Genomic DNA, 27,983 nt, shown 5'->3' on the forward strand with positions numbered 1-27,983 from the left:
CACCAATACACAAATAGAATCCCAATCATTTTAATAAAATCTTAATGTGTAAATGACCCACTATGTTTATTGTGCATCATAGCTTTGTTAAACACTGTTGCCTCAACATGTTGGTAAGTAGAAAATAACCATATTGCTGGTCATATGAAAAAAAGCGAGTACAGTTATAAGTAATCGATTGAACAGCTGAATAGATTGGTACGTTGGGTTAATAGACCATAGTGAATTGTCGCAACAAATTTTAATCACAAGCCTTGGACGAAGATTGTATAAAATAATAATTAATAATAATTTGAAACGTTCACTAGCTTTTAAAGTGGATTATATATAAAACGGTAAGTATTGTATTCTATAATTAATTGCCAAATCTTATTCACAAATGCCTCTAACAGAGTGGTTAGTAAAAGTATGGTTGTTACCATAAAGTGTAGTGTGTACCACTTATTCAGCTAAAAAGAAAAATTCAACTCTGTTTTTTTTTTTTTGTTACCTGCCCATTCATTGCCCAGCGTTGTGCTGCTGCAGAAGTCTAAAATCACTGAAACCAGAAAAATTGGCGTAAAAATTAGATTTTATGTAGTTGCTGCAATATCTGGGGAAGAATAGTAGGTAAAACTGTAGAACATTTTGTATGTGTATGATCGCTAAATTAATATGAAATATAGATTATAAAAGTGCTTGAAAAAATGATGCCTTTGCGTTTTGGGTAAAGAACAATAGTCGCTGATGTGTGAAATATTTAATAAAGATTTTAATAAATATTTGTAAAAAGAATTATGCATATACAAAGAAAAATTTTTGTGTGTTATTTGATGTTGTGACAAATATGCAACATTTAAGTCTTGTAATTTTAATTTCTAAATCTGTTCAGCCTCAGACAACGTTTTTTACGTGCTACGGTCGTTTGCATACAAAGTGTTCTGTGGCGTTTATTTGAAACATAGCTTGCTGCGTTGCAAATGCTGGCTGAATTTCTTAATATTCTCATTTTCATTCAGTCTTCTCTTGATCTGTGCGTGTTAAGTTGTATGTGGGTATTTTGTTTTTGGCATTTAAATTTGAAAGATTCAAAATGCAATTCGAAAAATGTTTTCAATTCAAAACTTTGATAATTTTTTTTTATTTTAATTGCAGTCTAATAACTGGAAGGAATTTAGGAAGAGAACAGTGAAAATTTAAAACATTCAATATTTTGTTTTAATACGTTCCTCATTGATTGGTTGGATTGACTTGGTGTATCTTGTTTACTTTGCTTTTCGCTGCTGCAGCGTGATTCATTATTGCTTAAGGAAAAGTGACGACGATAAATTTGAAATTATTAACAAACAAAAAATGGTACTGGCCGAGCGGAATTCAGAGTTAGTGCGCAATGGCAGACGCTCTCGAGGTCCCAGTCCCAATGGCCATGGTGCAAGTTCGGGAAGTGCCAGCGCAAGTGCACCAGGCGGAACGGGTACTGGCACTCCCGAAACATCATCTGATGATGACAATTGTAAGTACATACATATATACATACATGTGAAAGTAATATAAGGATAATGTTTTATTAACTAAACATTTATTGTTCCCCTTACTGTAGCTATTAAACGGAATGGAAAATCTAAAACTAAACAAAGCGAGTATGAAGGTAGCTTATCACAAATACACCAAAACTCCTCCTCCATTATGCATTTTTTTTTTATTCTATAACATCTAATGTATTGCAGAAAAAATCCGTGTCGGTCGAGACTATCAAGCGGTGTGTCCCCCTTTAATACCTGAGCCCGAAAGAAAACCTGAATGCCTTAATGATCGCGCTTTGCTAGTGTGGTCACCTACAAAAGAAATACCAGATACTAAACGTAAGTATTGTATTTTCTGTAGGTTTGTTCAAGACAAGGAATAAAATATTAGCAAAGTAGTGGTTTTCCAGCCTAATGTTAATTTGGAAATTTCTCTGCGGATTAACAATAGAAGAAATTATGTGAAAGTTTTGGCAGGGCGTTTTTTCCCTATATTAACAATAGATTACATATCAGTTCAATGATTACATCATTGTTAGCTAATGATAAGAAACTTGAAAAAATGGGTGTTTTCTGAAGTTATGCAGGAAGAAAGAAACAAACTTTAAACTTTAAACTTTAAAAAGGCAATACAAGTGTGACATAGAATCGAACTTGGTATACATACTTGTTTCCCGGGATAGTTGTGAGCACCACACAGGCTGGAACAATGAGGTTCGATCTGTGTGGTGTTCAGTGCTGTCACTAGGAGCTTAGCCGCAAGCGTCCACAGGTTGAGGATAGTGGAATGCTCCATACGGAGTAGCTGCAACGGCAGTCGCGGACAATCAGCTGTATTGAGCGGAGAGCCTGAGTGAGAGGCCGGGCAGTAACGTCTCTTGCAAAAAAACTGAGTGCCTATGATGCTCGATATGACAAGACGTGTTATTGGCCCTTCAAATAACCAATGGCCACCCGCGACGATCGGTCCTTTGGACCGGAACGAGCTTGCTCACCTACAGGAGCTTGACGAAGGTCGCCACCTCCACATGAAAATGTGGCTACAACATCAACTACCTTAAAAAGTCAGCCTTTAAAGTGTCCACGCTAAAAAAAGTGTTCACGCTAAAAAAGCGTAAAAAGACACATTTGGCAAGGGACCAAACGCGTCACACCATGTTTGTTGTGTGGTACCATTTCCATTAAAAAAAATCAATCATTGGATAATAATTCACCGAAATAACTGAAGAAAAAATAGTAGTGTCTTTCAGAAGAAAGCCGGTTGGGAAGGCCTCAGAGAAAACACCAATCACCGCTTCGTACGTATTGCTGAAAAGAAATTTCGAGAAATCATTAACTCAACAACCGGTTGCTTTATTTCAGCCGGTCGAATACGCAGACCAACTTCCTGGCGAAGTCGGTGGAACTCGGAGATGATTCGCTACTCCGATCCTAATGGCCCCGGAATCTGGGAACTGAATTTGAAAATCAAAAGGGTGGTTAATGAACTTGTTTTAGCAGTGTGTTGTAATACATTGAGGCGGCAGCCCTTGCCGATGAATTACTGCATGGTTAATGACCATAAGAGGAATATATGGATGTAACAGTTGAGCAATGTAACATAGGCGCCTGTATTCGTGTACAGCCAAACTGGTTTACAGTCAATCTTCATGCTTCTTGCATGACAGGACCTCACTTTTGGCCGCGTAGCCGTGAGTGATTCGAATAGATGCGCCCGGTTTTTTAACCGTCAACATATTGAGCACAAGACAAAACAAGAAAGAAATACATGTCGTATTCCTGGTCTCCAAGCCGATGAACAACCATCACAAATTGCCGTGGACGAAGCTACAAATCAGTCATCAGCAGCACCAAGTCGTCCAAGGCGTTGGGCTCGAACGGCATCCCTATACTGATGCGGAAGAACTTGCATGGCTTTGAGCAGCACACGGGAACTCTGAGCTCCGATTTGTCTGGTGATCATCGTCATCACGAGAAGCTCAGTTGAGAGCTACGTCCTCAGGTTGCGGACAGTGGAATGCTTCGTATAAGTAGTAGCTGCAATTGCAGTCGCGGACAATCAGCAATATCGAGGGGAGAATCTCAGTAAGAGTATGGGCAGTAGGAGCTCTTGCTTAAATACTGAGTGCGTGTGTGTGATATTTGACAAGTTAAAGACGATCGGTCCTACGAGCTTGCTTACTTTAAGAGCTTGCTAGGATTGCTAACTCCACATACAAATGTGGCTACAACAAGACTGATTTGTACGTCATCTCTAAACTCTTAACTGGACTAAATCGGCTCAGACCATGCGACAAGACCCTTCCGTGGTTTTGGACCACGCGAAAGCCTTCGATACGGTCAATCATGTCACTATTTTTGAGGAAATCGCTAATATATCCATCCAGCCAAGACTAAAACTTGGGATCACAAATTATGTGTGTGGTTGTTATTGTTGTAGCAGTGTGTTGTACACTGAGGCGGCAGCCCTTGCCGATGACGGACTCCATCGGGTCAATCCGGTTCGAAAAACCGACTGCCATGTGTGGTGGCCAGTGGTTTGTGGAATTTACAGGTAAGAAGTCCCGTAGAGTAAAACAGGGATTTCCCCAAGGCGGGGTGATATCTCCGGCATTGTTTGAACTGTATCTCTCCTCTTTTCCACACCTTCAGACGGCATCGAGATCGTATCATATCCGGACGCTCATGACTTCAGGCGCTCTCGACGAAATGTGCTTGAGGTTAAACTATTACCTTGCCGACTATGCCGTTTATTTCGCGGCAAGAACTATGAAACCACACTGTTCTCTTCATCGTCAGCGAAGTTGCAAAAGGAGTTGAATGTGATAGTCGAATGTGTAAGAATTCCAACCACAAATTTTCCAAAATACTTGGTAAAATTCGTTAGCCTTTATAATATCTTGTCAACAAGAAACCTTGTTGACTACATACAAAGCAATTGGTCGGACGACGATAAACTATGCTGGTGTCAATCATACAGAGCTGGGATAGATACCAACGTATTGGTTGGATATCCTGCCACCTTCCACCAAACCTACTCCATTTATGACTATATCCCTTCGGACATAATCCAGATTACACTGAAATCATAGATCTGGATGTTTAATGTTGTTGTTGTTGTTGTAGCAGTGTGTTGTACACTGAGGCGGCAGCCCTTGCCGATGAAGGACTTCATCGGGTCAATCCGGTACGTACAACCGGCTGCCATGGGATTGCTGGGATGGGATGCATGGGATGTTTAATAATATCCAGCAGACGAACGGATGATAACACACTACTACAACACCCCAAGTGCTGTCACTTGCCGGCAGCATTTGGATTAACCCCAACCGGCTGCCATTGACCCGATGGATTCCTTCATCGGCAAGGGCTGCCGCCTCAGAGTACATCACACTGCTACAACAACAACAACTCGTCAGCTATGTGATACTCAGTGGAATAATATTCAGAATAATATTCATTCCGACATGCCGCTCTTCGAACTGCGACGGGCTGTCTCCTCAGTTCTCACGTGGACCACTTTCATCAGGAGACAAAGATCCTACACGTGCAAAGACATAACTACATGCTGTCCAAACAATACTTTCTTGGCTGTTATTGCAGGGACCAGGCAAATAATCATAGGTAACCACTGCCCAGAAGCCTTTAGGTAGATCTACATGACCTAGATCGTGCAGTTTAGCGCTACAAGAGAGAACCTCTAGATCAAGCTGGTATAGACAATATTCATTAAGACACTGTACCAGATGCGGTGAATACCTACCAGTGAATGCGGTCCTTAAACGACCGCCTCACATTGCACCTGAAGAGTTGTTTTGGCTCGAAGATGTAGCCGCCTCAACTCCTACAGCGCAAGGATTGGTGCCAACGTTCAGGATGTGTGTGCCGATTGTGATCTGGGACCACACGACACACTTTACCTGCCCAGCCAGAACCACTCGATCCAAACACAGATTCCTCTGGACACAGCCCACCTTAGTTGCAGAGCTCTTAGATCTGGATATTCAACAGAATCAAGCTGGCGAAAGATAGAACAAAACACTCTGCTACAACAACAACCACCCCGGCACGGAAAACTAACTGCGAAGGCTGGAACTTTAAGCTTCAAAATGCGTAGTCACGAGAAACTCAGTTGAGAGCAACAACAAGAACATGTAAAAGTGTGCAAATTTCGGACGGGCCGAATCTTGTATACCATCCACCATTGATCGCATTTGTCGAGTTCTTTTCCCGGTATCTCTTTTTAGGCAAACATATGATAAAAGGAAATAATTGCTTTGATATTGGAGCTATAATGTCAAGTTATCGTCCGATTCGGACCATAATTGAATTGAATGTTGGAGACCATAGTAGAAGTCGTTGTGTTAAATTTCATTCAATTCGAATGAAAAAATTTTACTCAAGAAGTAAAATTAAGAGATCGGTTTATATGGGAGCTTTATCAAGACCGATTCAGACTACAATTGACACGTAAGTTCATGAGAGAAGTCGCTGTACAAAATTTCAGCCAAATCAGATAAGAACTGCGCTCTCCAGTGCCTCAAGATTCAAGATGGGTTTATATGACAGCTATATCAAGTTAGGTACCGATTTGTACTTTACTTAGCATAGTTGTTGCAAGTCATAACAAAACATCTCATGCAAAATTTCAGTCAAATCGGATAAGAATTGCGCCCTGTAGAGGCTGAAGATGTCAGGATCCCAGGTCGGTTTATTTATATCAGGTTATAGACCGATTTGAACCACACTTAGAACAGTTGTTGGAAATCGCAACAAAACACATCATGCAAAATTTCAGCCAAATCGGATAAGAATTGCGCCATCTAGTGACTCAAGAAGTCAAGATCCAAGATCAGTTTATAGGGCAGCTATATAAAAACATGGACTGATATGGCCCATTTAGAATCCCAACCGACCTTCATTAATAAGAAGTATTCGTGCAAAATTTTAAGCGGCTAGCTTTACTTCTTCGAAAGTTAACGTGCTTTCGACAGACAGACGGACGGACAGACGCACGGACATGGCTAGATGGATTCAAAATGACATGACGATCAAGAATATATATACTTTATGGGGTCTCAGATGAATATTTCGAGGATTTACAAACATAATGACGAAATTGGTGTACCCCCATCCTATGGTGGAGGGTACAAAATAAGTTGTGTTTCTCCTACGACAGCCTTAAGTTTTTTTTTCACATTTTTTTTTCTGTAGCTTTTGTTTTTTGCTTCTATTCGGCTTCTATTCTGTTGCAAGTCATGCTAATTTTATGACAATTAATGTAGGATTGATAGTAAAAGTTTTGCTGGTAGGTTAACTTTGGAGATCTCTTGACTAAAAAACATTTTTTTATTGCAGTTGAGGAATATATATCAGTTGCCAAAGAGAAATATGGTTATAATGGTGAACAAGCTTTGGGTATGTTATTCTGGCATAAACACGATTTGGAGAGAGCTGTTATGGATTTGGCAAACTTTACACCCTTCCCTGATGAATGGACAGTGGAAGACAAAGTTTTGTTTGAACAAGCATTTCAATTCCATGGCAAAAGTTTTCATCGCATACGTCAAATGGTAAGACAAAAACAATAAGAATTTGCCACGAGAATGAGGGCGCAGGCAGACATTGACAATATTTTCTTTGTTTTTCTAACAGTTGCCAGATAAATCCATTGCTAGCTTAGTAAAATACTATTACTCATGGAAAAAGACACGACATCGTCAAAGTGTTATGGATCGTCAGGAGAAAGTAAAAGCCAGCAAAGAAGGTTCTTCAGAGAATGGCAGTGATAATGGAAGCAATGAAGAATCCGACAATGATGACAAGGTAATTATTAGTTAGAATTAGTTATATCTCTCATATAGTATATATATTTATATATAAAATATAAAATAGTTTGTACGTACACACATCTTTTCAAATATCTTGATTTCGTTCGTTTACATAAAACATTTGTTTTTTTTTTTTTGTTTTTCTTTTAATGATTTTCGCTAAAACTCTGAGTTTGGTAATTAAATAAATTTTATTTTTTTAACCTTTTTACCCCCATATACATATTACGAAAAACTCACTGGCTTTTTATAGTTACGTTGTGGCTTAACTTTAGGTGTAGTATTCTAATGAAATAACTGCTGAAGCTATTTTTATTTTTTTTTACACATTTTAACTTTAATTTAGACAAAATCTTATTTACCTACTCATCAAAGAACACATACATTTTTTAAAATACTTATTTTATTGGTATTGATTATAGACAAAAGAAAATATAAATGATTATAACAAACAATTGTTCATTTGTATATTTTATTTTATGGCTATATATATATATATGTATAACAATTTATACTTATAAAGAAAACAAAAATTAATAATATTGTGTATAGAACACAACATATATACAATTAATGACTATTTTACATGCTTAGATTGGGAGGGATCATAATTGCATAACTAGCCTATTTTCAATTTTAAACTCAAATTACAAGCATATAGCATAAATTAATAAAATACATAATAATCTCAACAATAATATACAATTGGCATATATAAAAAAGTTGCTCTTGATCTCAATAAAAATCAATGAAATAAGATTTTTATACATCTGGCAAAGTTTGGCTACTTATTAAAATGAACTTATACAATTTCAGATTATCACTAATGTTTATTTAATTCAATGTTTTTACGTAATCAATTTTTAATGTATATCTCAAAGCACCTAATTAATTTTTCATTGGAATTAACCCTCTTTGTATGCAAATCTCGCATTGAAAAGATCCCTCCCAATTTAAATGCAAATACAAACCAATACGAATACATTATAGATATAACTAAAATTAATTAGTTCGGAGAGAAGTAGATGTTCAACATAAAATTTTGTAAAAAGTGAAAGATATGAAACAATAACAATGCATTCAAGGAAAACAAAACAACTATTATATAGTAATTATTTCTTGCTTAAGAAGGAAACCTTGACCTTCGTTTAGTTTATTTGTTAAATGGGGTTGTCGTCATAAAAAAAATCATTTTATTTATTTTTCATTCATTACATATAGGCGAACACATAACAAAATATATATTTTTACAAATTTGCTGGAAACTCAAGCTATTCTGAACATTCTTTTGATTTTGCATATGGTTAGGTTGTAGTGTTGTTTTAGTCATATATGGTCCAACGACTTGACTAATAAATGAACAAATTAAATTAAAAAAAGGGGGTGCAGATATTAATCCGCCCCACGGACATACACCTAAACCAGTAATCGGTTTTTTTTTCATATAATTTAACTTTTTTTCACTTTATTCAAGGACTATATTTGAGGATTTTGTTATATTAGGTTTGTAGGCATGTGGAGGGAGCGACAGGAAACTAGAATGGAAGATAATATATGAACATGTGAACAGCACAAAGCTGCGATTGGTCGTATAGACCGAAACGAGCTTGCTCACATACGAGGGATCACCACCTCCACATGCAAATGTGATGTGGCTTCAACAACAAAGTTCCTGAAAAAAGTATTTCGATTTTTTTTTTGGAATTGCAAACTCGCACTTTAAGCTGATTGGTGGCTTTGCTGTAAGCCCGCAAGGCCATGGTACGGGATAAAGTCCATACACTTTTTAAACCTAACCTAAACTAGCACCGAATAACCGAATACGTGAACGAGGAAAATTGTCGAAATCTCTCTATTGTGAATGATGTGTTTCTTTATTGAAAAATAATTTTTGAAATTTAAGAACGCGAAAATTTAATTTGATCGTAGTTTATAAAAACGAGGATCACCAGCCCCACATGCAAATGTGAAGTGGCTACAATAATAAAAAAAACAAAATTCCTGACAAAAGTATTTTTTTTTGAATTGTAAACTCGCACCACAAGCTGGTTAGTGGATTTGTTGTATGCCCGTAAGGGTATGGTACCGGTTAAATCCCGTACACTTTTTAAATCTTACCTAGACCGGAAAAACCGAATACGTAAACGAGTAAATTCGTCGAAATCTCTCTATTGTGAATTATGTGTTTCTTTGTTGAACAAGAATTTTGAAATTTAAGAATGCGAATGTTTAATTCGTTAATTTTTATAAAAAAAAAACGAGGATCACCACCTTCACATGCAAATGTGAAGTGGCTACAACAATAAAAACAATAACATTTGTGACAAGTATTTCGATTTTTTTGGAATTGTAAACTCGCACCATAAACTGATTAATGGCTTTGTTGTATGCCCGCAAGGGCATGGTACCGATTAAATCCCGTACACTTTTTAAACCTTACCTAGACCGGAAAAACCGAATACGTAAACGAGTAAATTCGTCGAAATCTCTCTATTGTGAATTATGTGTTTCTTTATTGAAAAAGAAATTTTTGAAAGTTAAGAACGCGAATGTTTTACTCGGTCGTATTTTATAAGCAAATTTAGTCAATTGTGAAAAAAGAAAATGTAAAGTTCCCATTTAGCGCATACTCTTGAATAAACGTGGGGCTGAATTATCACATACATGAACTAGTAAAATCGTTCGAAATCTCTCTATTGTGAATTATGCATTTGTTTATTGAACGAGAATTTTTAAAATTTAAGAACGCGAATGTTTAATTCTTTTATAATTTATAAAAAATTACATTAAAATGTGTAAAAAACTATGCCCCGGTTTTGGCAAACTCTGTAATCAACATGTGCACACGATGAGTACGATTATGATGTGCCGTATAAACAGCCTATTAAACTTGGGAAAGCCTGGAGTGTAATTGCTTTCTGCTAGTCATTACTAGACAGGCAAATATCAGATATTCTATAGTTTCCTCTTCCTCGACATTTTCAGTTTCTGTTAATATGGTTCCTTGCAGATTTTGTCTGGTTAGTTACAAAAATAGATTTTTAATAAAAAATAAATGAAAATACATCTCTTCCTAAAAATATTACACAAAATAACATTATCGGTGATGAAAAATGAGCGTTAATACCCCTAGGCAGCAACTTCTGGGCCCTACAGTAGTACAAAAATGTGTGTTATAATCCTATGCCTCCTCCTCTTTACTGCAGGGATCAGGAATCAGACATCACATTATGGTCTATCAATCTGATATCCTATCAAATAATGAGCTATCATGAGGGGCGTAATAAGGACTTCTGTTCAAGTCAAAGACGACTATAGAACTCTAGCGAATGGGTCTACACGGATAAAAAAAGGGTTGGAAATCATGCACCAATGTTGTTATTATAATCATCACCTTTGGTGGAAACATTTTTCGAGCACGCGTTGTTGTTTCATGCACCGACCGTTGTGAAAATCATCCCTACAATATGTGTATGTATACCAACCTTAAGTTAAAATGAATCTTAAAACATTTTTTGGATATAGGCGGTTGTGGAGCAATCTGGTAAGGCGTTTGTAAACATTCATTCAATGGTTCGATACTCAGCAGCACAAAAAAACTTTGTAATCTTTAAAAAAAATCTGTGCACTAGACGTTGTCAGAAGGTGAGCGGGTGTGAACGTTTTATTGATTAACATTTATGGTTGAGCCACATTTTCATGTGTAGGTGGCGATCTTCGCCAAGCCCCGTGTGAGCAAGCTCGTTCCGGTCCAAAGGACAGATTGCCGCAGGAACAGGTTGGCCATTGGTTATTTAAAGGCGCCAATAACCCGCCTTGTCATATCGAGCATCATAGGCACTCGGTATTTGTGCAAGAGCCGGTGCCCTCACGGCCTTTCACTGAGTCTCTACATTCGATACCGCTAATTGTCATATCGAGCATCATAGGCACTCGGTATTTGTGCAAGAGCCGGTGCCCTCCCGGTCTTTCACTGAGTCTCTACGCTCGATACCGCTGATTGTCCGCGACTGACGTTGCAGCTACTCCGTATGGAGCATTCCACTATCTGCAACCTGTGGAGATATGGTGTGCATTGCTTTTAAGCAATGAACACCCTACAGATCGGACTTCAATGTTCCGGCCTGTGTGGTGCTCACAACTATCCCGTGCCGCCGGGCTGCATTGTGTATGTGCTCGTTTTTCCTTGTGTCCAGTAATGATGCCGAAAGCCATACTGATCTCTTTCCTACTATCCTTTTATTTATTCTCCCTCAGCACGTTTTGTAACTAACTTGCCCCCAAATGCTAAGAAATGAATCCAATATGATCGCTTTCCGTGTAGTCGACTTCTTCTTTGGGCGGTTTCAAAAGACTTGTTCTTTGCTACAAGCATGCTGTCGAGACACGTGGCTTCTAAAGTTGATGGACTTGCCAGGCGTTCGCTTGTAAAGATGCGGGCATATTAATCTATGCATCGCAGTATCGCGACAAGCGTTCTAACTTGTATGCGGGCATGTTTACCAATTTGTGCAAACACATTTCATTTTTTTTATAAATTGTGATGCATGTGTGAACATCTGTTCTTGTTCCCTTTTATCAAATATGCCTGCAAAAGAACAAGATTTCCACGAACGTCTCGATACGCTATAGCAGGCTGACTTCTCTTACATGAATGAGTTTCTGTCGTAACATCAAAAGATAAGATGTAAATAACAAAATAATAAATATCGAAAAGATGTAAATAAATTAAACTTCAGAGGAGAGACCTCTTAATTATTAGATTCACCTCAATTTACAGACAATGAGAAAGTAAAACTTGATTTACAGACAATGAGACAGTAAAACTTACATTATTGGTACAAAATCTGGAGACAACATTAGAAGCCTTTGAATGAACTCAACATAAATTTAAGATTTGTTGGCGCTCTATGCTATGCTCGTTTGTCTTCCTAGTTAAGGCTGGTACTATGTTCGTTTTTCACAATTGAAAACACATATTTATCGCGATTATTTTATATAAAAATCTCAGTGATAACACAATTCATTTATTAATATTGTCTCATAAGATATGGGGGAATGTTCTACCGATTAAAATCAGTTTTGCTTCAAAAACTTTTATCGAAGAAAAGTAATAACGAAAAAATTTGGCGAAAATCGAATATAGTACCACCATAATTGCAAATTTTCCCCATGAACATTCCACTAAGGAACAGGGGCAAAATTCTCATATATCAATGAGTGCATTCCGATTCAAGTTTAAGCTCAATGATAAGGGGCCTCCTTTTAATAGCCGAGTCCGAACGCCGAGCCGCAGTGCAACACCTCTTCGGAGAGAAGTTTTACATGGCATAGTACTTCACAAATGTCGCCAGCATTAGGAGGGGTAAACCACCGCTGGAAATTTTTCTGATGGTCTCGCCAGGATTCGAACCCAGGCGTTCAGCGCCATAGGTGGACATGCTAACCTCTGCGCTACGGTGGTACCACCATTATACATAATTATATTTCGCAAAACCGTGCAATTATCATTAGTGGCCTGAAGGTAGTGTTTTCAGATTAAAGTTTATTATAAATTCAAATGCTTTTTATAAAGCTAACTCTGCCTCAGAGAAAAAATAAAACCTAGCAAAAAAACTGTTTTTTTGATCTTTATTCTATTCACCAACTAACCTCTACCAAGTATGGCAAAAATGATACAAGAGAGCGAGAGACAGATACGTGATGACGCATTGTAACAGCTGGCTAGAGATTTATGTCATTCACAATAGAGTGCTATCATTCAAAATAGGTTAACACGAATACAATCTATGCTCTTCAAATACAACTAAAGACCTATCGGAACTGCATATATAACTATTTTGTAGTAAAGCCAGTTTCACTTATATAAAGCAGGCTAGTACTCCATTATTCCGGCTGGTTATACACATTTTTTTTAACAAAAATCTTATATATAAAATTCAATTTGTGTTTATTTGTTTCGTATAGACTCAAAAACGGCTAAACCGATTACCTTGAAATTTTCACAGATTGTGTAGGTTGTTTTGGAAGGAAACATAGGCAATAAAATATTTTTGATATCGGGAGGGGGCGACCCTCCTCCTTAGTCCAAAAGTACTACCAAAAAATTGAAGTGGACCGATCGGGACAATATGGGATTCAAATGAAAGGCATTCAAGAGTAGACTACGAATTTCATAATAAAAGTTGGGTCCAAGTACCTGGGGCCCCAGCACCAAAACCCCTTAAAATGGGTTTATTTGACGATCATGCCAATATGGGACACAAATGAAAGGTATTCGGGGGTAGATTACAAATATGGTCACGAAGTAGGAATAGGCGTAATAATTTGTTGATAACGAAAAGGGGCGAACCCTCCCTCGTTACCCCAAAAACACCACCCAAAATCAAAAGAGGACCGATAAGGACAATATGGGTATCAAATGAAAAGTATGCGGTATTAGATAACGAATCTGGCATACAAATTCATGTCGAAGTATAGGGGGTCACCCCACCCAAAAAAAAAATGCCCAAAATGGGCACATTAGCCAATCACCGATATACGGGACTCGGTTTGTTTGTTCCGTATAGATTAAAAAACGGCGGAACCGATTTTCTCGAAATTTTCGCATAAGGTGGTCTATGGTGATCTGGAAGGAAACATAGGCTATATAATTTCTCGATATCGGACGGGGGACGGACCCTCCGCCTTATGCAAAAAACACAACCCAAAATCAAAAGTAGACCGATTGGGATAATATAGGTATCAAATGGAAGGTATTGGAGAGTAGAATACGAATATGGTATTAAAATTTGTGTCTAAGTACGCACTGGGCCGCCCAAACCCTAAAACTCTCCCAAAGAGACATATAGGACGTTCATTTCAATATGGGGCTCAAATGAAAGGTATTCCGGCGTAGATTTCGAATCTGTCATACAAAATTTGATCGAAGTATGGGGGGTCACGCCACCCTCAAAAAAGACATTAGACCCATTATGACTATATGATACTTGGCTGAACCGATTTTCTTAAAATTTTCATAGTTTGTGTACGTTTGTCTGCAAGGAAAAATAACCTATATAAGTTTAAGATATCAGTTGGAGGCGGACCCTCCCCAACACCACCCATATCCGAAAGTGGTCCGATGGGCACAATAAGGGTATCAAATGAAAGGTATTGGAGACCAGAAAACGAATATGGTATCAAAAATTTGGGTCAAGTACCGAACGAGCCAAGCTACAAAAAAAGTTTTTTATTAATAAAAAATGTTTGTAAAATGAAAGACTTTCGGAAACTTTTTGGTTGGGAAAAAGTCTCTTGTTTTACAAACTGCAGGTTAATTTCAAATGAATGTTCAGCTGGCACTAGTAGCAACAAGCAAAGATTTTCTAAGGAATATAATAATAATATTAATTGAACAATCGCGTATTTTTTTTAGTATCTTTAATGGCATTTTATACCGAAAGGAAAATCCAATTTTATATTAGATGAATTGGCTGCATTCACACCAAATTCTTAAAATACGTATGTATGTAGTAGATAAATGTACAGGTTCCTATTGTATCATCTAATATAACATTTTATTTTCCCCTTATGAACATAGAATAGAGTTATATATTTAAAAAAATTATTTTTTATATTTTTCGTATGCCTAAACGATGAGTGCGCATATTATACAACAGAAACAAAATAAATTGTATTTGTTAGAATTTTTTTTTCTAAATTTTATGGCCATGTTTTTGGGTTCTTGATTTTAATTAAACACAAAAATACTCGCAGCTTGTACGCAGGTGCGTGGTGACCTTTGTTTTTCTTTTATATAATAATATATATAAGCAAATCATTAAGAATATTTATTGTTCTCCTACTCTTACACCGAAACATATAAGAAAATAAAATTAAGCATAAGTTAATTTTAAAGAAAATAACTAGTTTTAGTGAAAGACTGTTTATATATTTTTAAACTAACATCATAAAGAAATACGAAAAGTCTCAAAAAAGAAAGAAAAACAAAATATACACATATAGTTAAACTCATATCAACCAAATTCATGAGAAACAAAAAAAAAAAATATATATATATATAAGTATAATAAAAAATATGAAATCATTGTTTGTCTCCGTGAAGATTAAACAAAATTCATGTGTTTCCTTTTTAATACACATTTCAAAAAAAAAAAGAAGAAAAGAATTAAAAAGAACAGAAATAAACCAATTGGCATCTTCCAAAATAAACATGTTTTGTGTATCACTTCTATATGTTTCAAAACAAAACAAAAATCTCGTCTGCAGCAGCTTCTCATTTGGGCAAGAGGAGATGGGCTTAGTAGCAGTCAGCAAAAAAAAAATATTAAAGAAAGTGAGAGGGGATAATATCTACAGCAGGCTTTTGCTTATACAATGTTGTGGCTAGTTCCATGTTTTGCTTTCATTTCCATCATCTTGCGGTTTGCCATAATTTACAGCTACTAACTTCATGGTTTCCTTTTGGATTGATACTCATACGTCAATTTATTGCTTTTTACCATTTTTTCAGTTGAAATCGTCCTATTGTCTATTTTTGCGAAATATACAATTTTACTTGAAATCTTTCTATAATCTCCGACTTATGATCTCAGCAGCAGCTCTACTTTAGTCTATCGTTTTTTTTTTGTATTTTTCTTCTATCGCGTCCCTTGGTGTTTTGAAAGTTGTTGGCGGTTTGGAAAAGCAAAAACAAATGACATTGAATTTGTTAATGCGAATGGTGTCGTCTGTCTGTATGTTGTGTACTATAAAAGAAATGCATAAATTTTGTTTGATCAACACCTCACAACACAAAGACTTTCGTTATAATACTACTACTACCACTACTATTCAGATTTTATGTTTCCAAAACCAAAAAAAGGAATATTCATAAGATTTTGTAGTTAAAGTCAATTTTTTGGTTCTTTTCTTTTTTGATCTTGTTGTTAATTATAGTAGAGTGTTACTCATCATTAATTGCAATTGTCTCATACTAAAATCTTATGTTTTTTCTTATTCTCTTGTCTCTTTTCCGCCTGATTTGTTTGCCGCAAAAAACAAAACAAACAAAAACCAAAACCAAAAACAAAATACAAAATTAGGATCAGACATTATCATCACATGCAGGATTGTTATATGATCAAACAAATGATTCGCATGATGGTGGTGGTGGTGCTGGTGTTGACATTGAAAATCATTTTTTAAATACCAATACCAACACCAACAACAATAATAACAATAACAACATCAGCAACAATAAACAACAACCGCAACAACAACAACAACAACTCCAAACACCGTCCATATCAAATTCCGACACAATTTATTCAAATGGAATTTCCACTTGCACAAATGCCGCCGCCAATAGCAGCAATAGTGTCAATAACAATAATAATGCCGCCATCCTCTCTTCTGTTGGCAGCGTTGGTGGTGGTGGTTATTGTTCAAATTGTGGCGTTGCCTGCAATATTTTGCATAACTCTCCCCATGGCAAATTATGTTCCAGTTGCCATCACCATTGGAGGTATACCACAATGTTTATTAACATAATTTTTCTGATGATGATGCATAGTCATTGTGTTTGTTTTCTTCTAATCCCCCTCCTAATTTTTCCGTTGAACGCCTCAGACGCACTGGCAATAAACGTCCCACATCTGGACCATTTTTTGGCAAAAGGTCACGAGATCGCAATGCCGAGCGACATAAGCGCAAACCACCCCGTGGCATGTATATAAATCATGACGATATTGTGGCATTGGCCAGTGCAAATGACAATCAAGATGAGTTGCTAGCCAATATTGATCGTGAAATTGTATCCCTTTTGAGTCAAGTAAGAATTGTTATTTTGCAATATCTTCATTTTCACATCTGCATAAGTAATTTGTCAACAAAAAAAAAAAAAAAAACTTATGGTTCGATTATGAATTCCAATTCAACTACTGTTGCGTTGCCTGGAGATAAAACCTTGATTTAAAAATTAGTATAAAGTCAGTCAATATCAGTGTTTTGAACATTTAGCTAGTTCTAAGTAAGTTGTAGAAAAGTATGCTACTCTATAAAGAATTGGAAATTTTTATTACAAATTTTCCCGTTGGCAACGCAACTGAAGTTGGCTTGCTATCCATAATCGACGCCTTAGTTTTAAGTTGTGTTTGTTTTTTTTTTTTGCTATATGTATTCTTTTAGTTTTTATTTTTGTGTTGCAACATTGGAATACAGGTTAGCTGACGCAGTGTTACCAATTCAATCGACCACTTTTTTAGTGTGGAAATATTTTTTATATTCATTCAAATGGAACAAATGTGTGGAAGTAATCTAAACATCAGAATCCATTCACTTTTGCTGGATATGGCCAAATTTTGCCTTGACTATTGCTCTATTGCATGGATTCAGAAATTTAGAGTATTTCCAAAAATTTTTTTTTGTCATTTAAATCAATAACAAGTAAAAAAGCTTTATGTTCGGCCGGGCCGAACTTTGGATACCCACCACCTTTCGTCATAATCCGATGAAAAATGCATAATTTATGCCCACATAGCAGTTTTAACGAAATATGGTCCGACTTGGGCCAAATTCGACACGGATATTGAGTGGTCTAATAAGTACAAGTCACATTGTTCAATTTTGTAGAGCAAAATATTGGTCTTTTTGGTAGCTATATTCAAATATAGACTGATCTCAACCATATACGACACGAATGTCGAAAAGCCTAACATAAGTCACTGTGTCAAATTTGAGCGAAATCGGATTATAAATGTGTATTTTATGGGGCTAAGACTTTAAATCGAGAGATTTGTCTATATGGCAGATATATTCAAATCTGAACCGATCTGGACCAAAATACAGACAGTTGTCGAAGAGTCCAACGCAACTCACTGTCCTAAATTTCGGCGAAATCGGACAATAAATGTGCCTTTTATGGCTCCAAAACCTTAAATCGAGAAATCGGTCTAAATGACAGCTGTATCCAAATCTGGACCGATCTGGACCAAAATACAGACAGTTGTCGAAGAGCCTAAGACAATAAATGCGACTTTTATTGGCCCAAAACTTTATACCGAGAGATCGGTCTATATGGCAGCTATATCCAAATCTGGACCGATCTGAGCCAAATTGAAGTATAATGTCGAGTGGCCTAACGCAACCCACTGACCGAAATGTCAGCAAAATCGGATAATAAATGTGGCTTTTATGGGCCTAAGACCCTAAATCGGCGTATCGGTCTATATAGGGGCTATATGAAGATATAGTCCGATATAGCCCATCTTCGAACTTAACCTGCTTATGGACAAAAAAAGAATCTGTGGAAAGTTGCAGCTCCATATCTCTGTTTTTAAAGACTGTTGCGTGATTTCAACAGACAGACGGACAGACGGACGGACACGGCTAGATCGTCTTAGATTTTAACGCTGATACTTTATAGGGTCGGAAATGGATATTTCTATGTGTTGCAAACGGAATGACAAAATGAATATACCCCAATCCTTCGTTGGTGGGTATAAAAATATTTACAATAAAACAAATGTGGTCATTTGCATTGGTAACATTTCGTATCGTTACCCTGTATGTATTGGGTTGCCCAAAAAGTACTTGCGGATTTTTCATATAATCGGCGTTGGCAAATTTTTTCACAGCTTGTGACTCTGTAATTGCATTATTTCTTCTGTCAGTTATCAGCTGTTACTTTTAGCTTGCTTTAGAAAAAAAGTGTAAAAAAAGTATATTTGATTAAAGTTCATTCTAAGTTTTATTAAAAATGCATTTACTTTCTTTTAAAAAATCCTCAATTACTTTTTGGGCAACCCAATATATGCAAGTTGGTGATTGATGATGTTTTAGGAACTATGCTCTATTGTAAGTCAAGGTTAACAGAAGAAGTGTTCAACATAATTTCGTCCGTTTTTTTTTTGAACAATGCATTTATGGACATTGTTTCTGCAAGCTCCTAAAATCGTTCTCTGAGTATTGTATCTCTCGGTTCAGATTCACCATTAGCATTCATTTCCAGTGGAAATAGAAAATTACAAAGAAAATCGTTATCATGATTTGAAAAATTGCGATTTTCATTCATGATTTCCTTTTTGAAAACAGGATCTTTTCTAGCGACAAGCGAACATAGTACCAACCTTTAACAGCACCCGAATCACCCTGAAATTTTCACCTCAATATTTTTGGACGATTTATCAAGATTTATTATTTGGGCTTAAATGATTCCAGAAATAGCTTGCTTCAATCCGTAGGTGTTCTTGGAAACGAGGAATATACTGTCGGCAACAGCGGGGCAGTAAGGGTACAGGTTATTTGTTGTAAGACACTTTCAGATAGTTTGAATAAGGAATTAAAATACATAAAGCTCAGTGGAAACAAGTACATTTGAATATATCACCCTAGTGGCTTTTGTCAAATCAGAATAGAATTGTGCTTTCTAGGACAGGCTAATATGGGAGATATATTAGCTTATTCAACGATTTAAACCAAAATTGACACGGACATTGGCGGTCATAGTGTAGGTCATCATACAAAATGTCAGCCAAATTAGTTAATAATTACGCTCTATAGGGGCTTAAGAAATCTAATCTAGAGATCGGTTTGTATGGGAGCTATATAAGGTTAAAGATCAAACAAAATCAATTATGCAAAATGTCATCCTAACCAGACAAAAATTGTGCCCTCCAAGGTACAGCAATTCAAATTGTGGAATCGTTTTATATGGAAGCTCTATTTAAACATGTGCCAATTTGGCCCATTAACAACCGACCCAACCGACCAACCTCAATCAGAAATATTTGTGAAACATTTCGAAAATTTTGCATTACTCGTTTCAAAATGCTTTATAGCATGCTTTTGGACAAAAAGACTTTCCATTAGTGGAAGGTATAAAATTAAGCTATGTTCAACGTTCTGGAGTTGCTATATGGCAAAGCTTATACATCATATGGCAGCCGGACTGACCCGATGGAGACCAGGTCGAAACAGAATGGGCTCGTTGAGCTTTGTTTTTGAGCGGTTCGTTGTAAAAATGGAACTCTGCACACAAATGACGCTTGAAAGCGAACGTCATTCTGTGCTGCAACCCGAAAAGTAGTGGTTTTAGTCGTTAAAGTTTAACCATTCCGTGCAATATAGACCCATCTCGCCTGCGCCTGGCGCTAGTGACCCCTACATGGAGTGCATGGGGATAGCAGTCAGGTCCGGTACTGTCGAGATAAAGCTATACAACGTGTACATGCCGCCGGTTGGTAGCTGTGTCCCCATTAATGGCCAAGCTTACAACCCCGATATAGGTGGTTACTCTCTGGCCATAATCGTCTGGTTCTAGGGGACTTTATTAATGCGCATCACACTTCATGGCATTCTTCCCTAGGTAACAACCAGCGTGACATAGCATTGACAGAGCCGATTGAAGGCTCCTCACCATAGACCGACTTCATAACCTCTGAGCGCCGGACGTTTATCAATCAGAAGAAGGCCGATTGGCTTCAGTGAACTGCCACCCCCCTCGGATGTGCTAGTGGCCGAGAGGAAATTCCGAGACATTATTAACGCATTCGTCGTATCCGTGGGCTCCGAGTCGATGGACAGCCAACACAATTTACCGTGGACGAAGTTACGAATGACATCCTTGGCGCGCCCAGTTATCCAAGACCTTGGGCCCCGACGGAATCTCTGCACTGCTGCTGAAGAATCTGTATCTACCTGTAGTCGAACAACTTATAACTGTCCTCAACTTGTCTTTGAACACTCTTATTGTACCCGATGTCTGGAAGATGGGTAGAGTGATCCCCATCGTACAGAACGATCTCCCTTCTCTCTCCAGTAGTCAAGACGCTTGAGGGACTACTCCCGAGCCTCTTTGGAGAATTTCCATTCGCCGAGCATCAACATGGATTTCTCACGTGTTCCACTTTCACACGGGTAGGGCAAAGACATAACTACATGCTGTCCAGCAATACCTTCTGGCCTGTTATCGCAGGGACTATCTAAATAATTATCTTGGTATTCGCCGCCCAGAAGCCTTAAGATGGATCTACATGATCTAAAGCGAGAGATTCAGCGCTACAAGAGAAAAGCTCTAGATCAAGCGGATATAGACAACATTAATGCAAACAAGATGACAAATGCGGTGAACCAGAGTAGTTCTAGCTCTATTACGATCAGATGCAGCCACCTCAACTGTTACAGAGCAAGGATTGATGCCGACATGTAGGATGTATGTCCCGGTTGTGACCTGGGACAAGACGTCACCTGTTTAACTGCCCAGCCAGACCCATTCGACTCATAACCCTCTTGATGCACCCACTGTTTCAAATATCATCAAAATCGGATGAAAAATGCTCCTTTTATGAGATCAATACTCCATATCGGGATATCGGTCTATATGGGAGCTATATCCAAATATGGTCCGATCTGGACGATATTCAACAAAAAAAGTTACGAGGGGTACCAGAACTCGCTGTACCAAATTTCATTGAAATCGGACGAAAAATGCTCCTTTTATAGGCTCAATACTCTATATCGGGAGATCGGTATATATGGCAGCTATATCCAAATATGGTCCGATTTAGACCACATTTGACAGGAATAGGTAGGGGTCTACCAGAACACACTTTGCCAAATTTCATGGAATTTGGGTAAAAATATTGATCTTTTATGGCCTCAATATCATATATCGGGAGACGGGGCGGTCAATCTAAGGACAACAATATCCAAATATAGTCCGATCTGAACCACACTTCACAGAAATGGGTAGGGGTCTACCAGAACTCACTGTGCCAAATTTCAATTAAATCGAATGTAAAATGACCCATTTATTGCCTCATGACTTTAAGTCTAAAGATCGGTCTATATAACGACTATATAACGACTATATATAATTAAAATCCGATTTTATGAGATCAGAAGATCAGGTTTATATACAAAGAATACGAAATCATCAAAAATTATTTGGAAAATATTTGTATACCCAAGATATCTGCAAAATTATAAATACCCAGCTTTGGGGTATAAATGGGTAAATACCTAGGTATTTACACAATTTACCCAATATACCGGGTAAATAACTTTTGGGTATTTACCCATCGCCCATCTCTAAATATGGGATATCGCTTTGAATGTTATAGCAGCTAAGACCATAACTATCAATATTTTGGTAATGACGAAGTATGAGTTGGGTTGTGTGAGGTTTAAAAAGAAGACCCTATGGTTATTTTGTTCGCCCTAGAATAGCGAAGAATATAGATAGAATATCACCATAACACTGCGCAAGACAGTAGAATGAAAAGGGAAGGAGAAATTACCATGACAAGAAATGAGGGAAGAATCTGACCGGGGAAGAATACTCTAGAGGGTTGCATACTAATCTTGTCATTCCTTTTTGTAAGCATGGATCTGCAACCGTACAAAGTCTATGTATTCTAGCTGCCATATAAACTGATTTCCCAATTTCTTGAGCTCTTAAGCTATTGGAAGGTCCGGGTTTTTACCGTTTCATCTGAAATTTGGAGTGTTGCTATGTTGCTCACTCAGCACAAACATTTGAAATCTTAACAAACCACCTCCCTTCACCTTGCCAGCGATGTCTGGCTAGTTGCTTAAAATTTCGTTCTTTTAGGTAAGTATTGTAGTCTTTCTTACAATTTACGGGAACAGAATAAGGATTTTGAGAATATGAGTATGAAAATGCTAGCAACACTATTTATCTGCTATTAAAAAAGCCATGGCACTGATTTGTTGGGGTTGCAAGAATTTAAAATGGTTAAAAATTTTATTTTAACCATATTCCTCGTTTTCATTCAGAAGAGCTTTTAAAGCCATCGTGGCGCAGAGGTTAGCATGTCGACCTATTATGCCGAACACCTGGGTTCAAACCCCGGAGTGAACATAAAAGAAAATTTCAGCGGCGGTTATCCCCTTACTAATGTTGGCTACATTTGTGTGGTATCCTGCCATGTTAACACCGTTCGGACTCAGCACAAAATGGAGGTCCCTTATCATTGAGCTTAAACTTTAATCGGAGTGCAATGATAGATATGAGAGAAATATCCCCTGTTCCTTAATGGAATGTTCAAGGAAAATTTAGTAGTAGTGAAGCTTTTGAAGCTGCTTAATTATTCCCTCATAGGTTAGACACAGCCAGAAAAGTCCATTGGCAACTTATTTGTATTGCCCTAACATACCATTTTACATCATTCGCCATCGTTTCATATACCATCATCATCATCATTATGCTCATCTTATGTAATTATACGTACATAGAATGTAACAACGAGTATACTCACTACCACAATCACCATTATTGGGTGTTCTCCGTACCACGCAACGTTGTAATAAAAATATGAAACCCTTTTGGTTTTTAGGTACAACTGAATAAGCAAAATATCTCATCTTTAAAGCGTAAAAATTCCGATAATTTGGAAGAAATAAGGCCAACAGAAAATGCCAATCGCATTAATGCACGTTGGACAAACGATGAAATTCACTTGGCCGTTCAAGGTGTGAAAAAATATGGTAGAGATTTTCAGGTAAGAAAATACATTTTTTTTTAATCTGGCTACTGCCATTGTAGAGAAATTAAAATTACTTGTTACCATCTTCTTTGGCTTATTTCTTTGTAGGCAATTGCCGAAACCTTGGGCACTAAAACAGAAGCTCATGTACGAAATTTTTATTTGAATCAACGTCGTCGTTATAATTTGGATCAGATTATTAAAAAGCATGAAGCTGAAAAAGAAGCTGCTGCTGGCAGCGTAGCTTTAAGTGCCAATGCTGCTAGTAATTCGAACAGTAATTCGGCAGCTTCAAGTGCTTCCAATAGTGCTCCTGCTGCAAACTCCAGTGTCAGTGCAGATTTACCTAATAACACTCCAAACTCAATCATAAAAGATGAAGTTCCCACTGTTCCGGCACAGCAGCCAACTAAAAAGAAGGACATACCAAATAGCGTCAATGAAGAATCTGATAATACAACATCAAGTGAGACGGCCATTTCGAAATCAACAATTTCTACAGTCACCACAACTTCAGATGAACGCAAAAGCGAAAGCAGTTTAAGTGCTAGCAACTTGCAGAAAGATAATGTCATCATGGAGGTAAGATATCTATCAAAAAGGTTATGTTTTAAATTATGTTAGATTGAAGGTCACACGTCTTGCAACCTCGGAGACCTAAGCTTACTTGTGTTCACCTAGAATAGAGAACAGAAAAACTAAAAGAAGAATGCAGTTAGATATCCACCATAGTACGGTACAAGGCCGAAGAACAAAGAGACAAGGGAATAACAAAAGCACCATACAAAACCAAAGGGGGCAGTCGGACCGGATACGAGCTTTCATCGATGAAACTTTTGCATAGTCTATCACTTCGTGTTTTTACTTTAGTTCTCCCGGCACGGGATAACTATGAGCACCAAACAGGCTGGAACTAAGAGTTTCGATCTGTGTTGTTGATCTTCTTTATCACGAGAAGCTTTTCGAAAGCGTCCACAGGTTGCGGATAGTGGAATGCTCCATACGGAGCAGCTACAACTGCAGTCGCGGACAATCAGCGGTATCGAGTAGAGCGTCTCAGTGAGAGACCGGGTGGCACGACTCTTGCTTTAATACTGAGTGTATATGAAGCTCTATACGACAAAGCGAGATATTACTAACTTCACTTTAATTGGCTATGACAGAACATTTGTTCCACTAGCCGAACGTAGAATAGCGTTCCAAGCGCCTCGCTCTACTGCGCTCATTCTAAAATCTCTGACACCAAGTTTCGAGGTGTCTCCCAATTACTTTATCTTTTAATCGGGCTTTTGGTCTTCCCGGTTTGCGTGTATCACCGTGTTTGCCTTCAAAAGACTTCTTTGCTGGAGCTTCTTCATCCATTCTGACAACATGACATAGCCAACGCAGCCGTTGTATTTTGATGCGTGCAACTATGCTATCGTCGTCATACAGCTTATACAGCTCGTGGTTCATACGTCGCCTATATTCTCCATTAACGCAAACTGGTTCATAAATTTTACGAATAATCTTTCTCTCAAATACACCAAGCACTGACGCATCTGCTTTCACAAGTACCCATGCCTCAGAACCATATAACAACACGGATAGTATCAGTGTCTTGTTTTGGGAGTTGAAACCATCCATTTCGTCTTATCTCCATTTACTGCCAGACCCACTTTCACTGACTCTCTTTCTATTCTTTCAAAGGCTGCTGTTACTACTTCCGGTGACCGACCAATGATGTCGATGTCGTCGGCAAAGGCGAGAAAGGGGCTTTGTAGTCAACAAAGAGATGGTAGATGTTGATTTGTCTTTCTCGGGTCTTTTCCAGGATTTGGCGCAATGTGAATATCTGGTCCAGGGTGGATTTACCAGGTCTAAAGCCACATTGATAGGGCCAATTATCTTTCAATACAGTGCGCTCGAGTGTATCTTGTATGCGATGGGGAGGAGACTTATTCCTCTGTAGTTGGCACATTCCGTCTTGTCTCCTTTCTAGTGTACAGGACATAGTATGCTGAGGTTGCAATTATCGGGTATGCGTTCTTCTAGCCAGACTGCGCAGATAAGCTGATGCATACCTTATCAGCGTGTCGCCTCCGATCTTAAATAGTTCAGCGGGTAACCCGTCGGCTCCTGCTGCCTTGTTGTTCTTTAGTCGGGTCCTTGCTACTTGGACCTCATTCTGTGTAGGAGGTAAACATTATATACCATTATCATTGATTGGTTCTGCGATATCCTCCTCGCCGCTATCGTCGGACACTAGCAGTTGGGTAAAATGTTCTTTCCATATCCTCAGCATGCTTTCTGAGCGAGATATTGGCGCCTTTAAATAACCAATGATCACCATGTTCCCATGGTGATCGGTCGTATAGACTGGTACGAGCTTGCTCGCCTATAAGAGCTTAACAAGGATCGCCACCTCCACATTTAAATGTGGCTACAGCAACAACGAAAAGAGAAGGGAGAAACCAATGCCCCATACAAAAGCGAAAGGGCCAGGCGGACCGGACTGGAGCTTTATTTGATGAAATTTTCGCATAGTCTACCACTTTGTGCTTCTACAGTAGTTACGAATGACAAGTAGGTTAAGTGTCTGGAGGAATTTCTATATTTGGTTCAAACTTATCTTTGGAGACCACCGTGGCCCAGAGATCAGCATGTTTAGCTGTGTTCAATTCCTGGCGATAAAATTAGAAAATTTTTCATCGGTGCAAGGCCAAAGAACGAAAAAGAAGGGAGAAACTAACGCACCATACAAAAGCGAAGAAGACCTCGCGGACCGGATAGGAGCTTTCATTGATGAGACTTTCGTATAGTCTACCACTTTTCTGAATGACAAAAGGGGTAAGTGCCTGAAGGGATTTCAATATAGGCTATGTTTGGTTTATACTTACCGTTGGAAGTCACGGTGACGCAGAGAATAGCATGTCCACCTGTGTTCGAATCCTGCTGAGAAAATCAGAAAAATGTTTATTGGTTATGAGGTTCTATGCCATGTAAAAACTTCTTCCTAAAAAGGCTTCATCCTTCAGGCACTTCCTTCAGACTCGGATATAAAAAGGAGATCCTTAATAATTGAGCTTAAACTTGAATTGGACACCACTCATTAATATGTGAAAAATTTGTCACCTATTCCTCAATGGAATGTTCATGGACAAATTTGCATTACTTATCGCCAATCCTTGTTGAATTGGACATCACTCATTAATATGTGAAAAATTGCCACCTATTCCTCAATGGAATGTTCATGGACAAATTTGCATTACTTATCGCTAATCCTTGTTTTTAATTATCCTTTTTTAGATTGATTTAGATGCTGACCAGCCAGATGTAACACAACCGCCGCCAGCCAAAAAGATTGCTTTGAGTGTTGCAACTCAGGAATTTCCAAAATCCAGCCCTGCTTAAATAATAAGAATTTTATGAAACATCTAACGTTTCAACAATTATGCGCGTAATATAAAACAAAAAAAAAGCAACTACAGGGTTGAAAGCAAAAGAAATGGGTCTTAGCATTTCTAAGAGAAAAAAGGATAAGCGAGGAAAAATTTTTACTCAAGCCACCTTTTGCCTACGTTAAGAAAAATGGAGCAATACAAAACGATGCAGTAGATCTGCATTTTAGTAGACGGGATGATAAACAAATTAATATGGTTGGCCATATATCTCTTATGTACTTTTTTTTAAATTTTATTTGGACTATATAAATGTCCGATGTGTTCTTATAATATTCTATAATTTTCGGAATGACTTACTGACTAATTTTAATTTGTTTTTTCCTTTTTGTTTTGTTATAATTAGATATATATATGATAATTAAATATACATACATGCATATATAAGAGTGCAAAAACTAAAATGAATAATCTTGTATTTTCTATTCAAGCTCTAAGAAAAGTATTTCGGCAATTTCCAATTAAAAAACAATTAAAGAACTCAATTTAAACCTACATCCTACTTCCTATTATAATAAAAAAAAAACTATTGTACGTACCACATCAACTATTTGTCATAAAGAAAATTATAAAGCATTTTTAAATTGATAATTATTAAAAAAATGCTTAAAATAAATATTACAATCTTTAAATCTCCAAAAAGTGTTTGGCTTACCCTATTTGGTTTAAAAAATTTCAATGAGAGTCGTATAAAGTTACAATTATTATTATTGGTAATCT

At 37.5% G+C, this 27,983-nt stretch overlaps 1 protein-coding gene across 6 annotated transcripts; it reads left to right on the forward strand.

Annotated features, from left to right (window-relative positions):
* Window positions 1–213: 213 nt before the first annotated feature.
* LOC106083564 (REST corepressor) lies at window positions 214–27,816 on the forward strand. Of its 6 annotated transcripts, none has more exons than XM_013246664.2 (11): window positions 214–335; window positions 1,135–1,492; window positions 1,580–1,627; window positions 1,707–1,841; window positions 6,861–7,075; window positions 7,158–7,328; window positions 16,420–16,841; window positions 16,946–17,147; window positions 23,674–23,838; window positions 23,932–24,405; window positions 27,112–27,816. In XM_013246664.2, the coding sequence occupies exons 2-11, from the start codon at window positions 1,333–1,335 to the stop codon at window positions 27,214–27,216; spliced, it is 2,097 nt and encodes a 698-aa protein (XP_013102118.1). In that variant the 5' UTR covers window positions 214–335; window positions 1,135–1,332; the 3' UTR covers window positions 27,217–27,816. The 6 variants fall into 6 exon arrangements, with proteins under 6 accessions (XP_013102118.1, XP_013102117.1, XP_059222679.1 ...); XM_013246663.2 differs by lacking the exon at window positions 214–335 and adding an exon at window positions 479–609; XM_059366696.1 differs by lacking the exon at window positions 214–335 and adding an exon at window positions 479–605.
* Window positions 27,817–27,983: the final 167 nt, after the last annotated feature.

The sequence above is a fragment of the Stomoxys calcitrans genome, chromosome 4, assembly GCF_963082655.1.
Source record: "Stomoxys calcitrans chromosome 4, idStoCalc2.1, whole genome shotgun sequence".
Classification (NCBI taxonomy): domain Eukaryota; kingdom Metazoa; phylum Arthropoda; class Insecta; order Diptera; family Muscidae; genus Stomoxys; species Stomoxys calcitrans.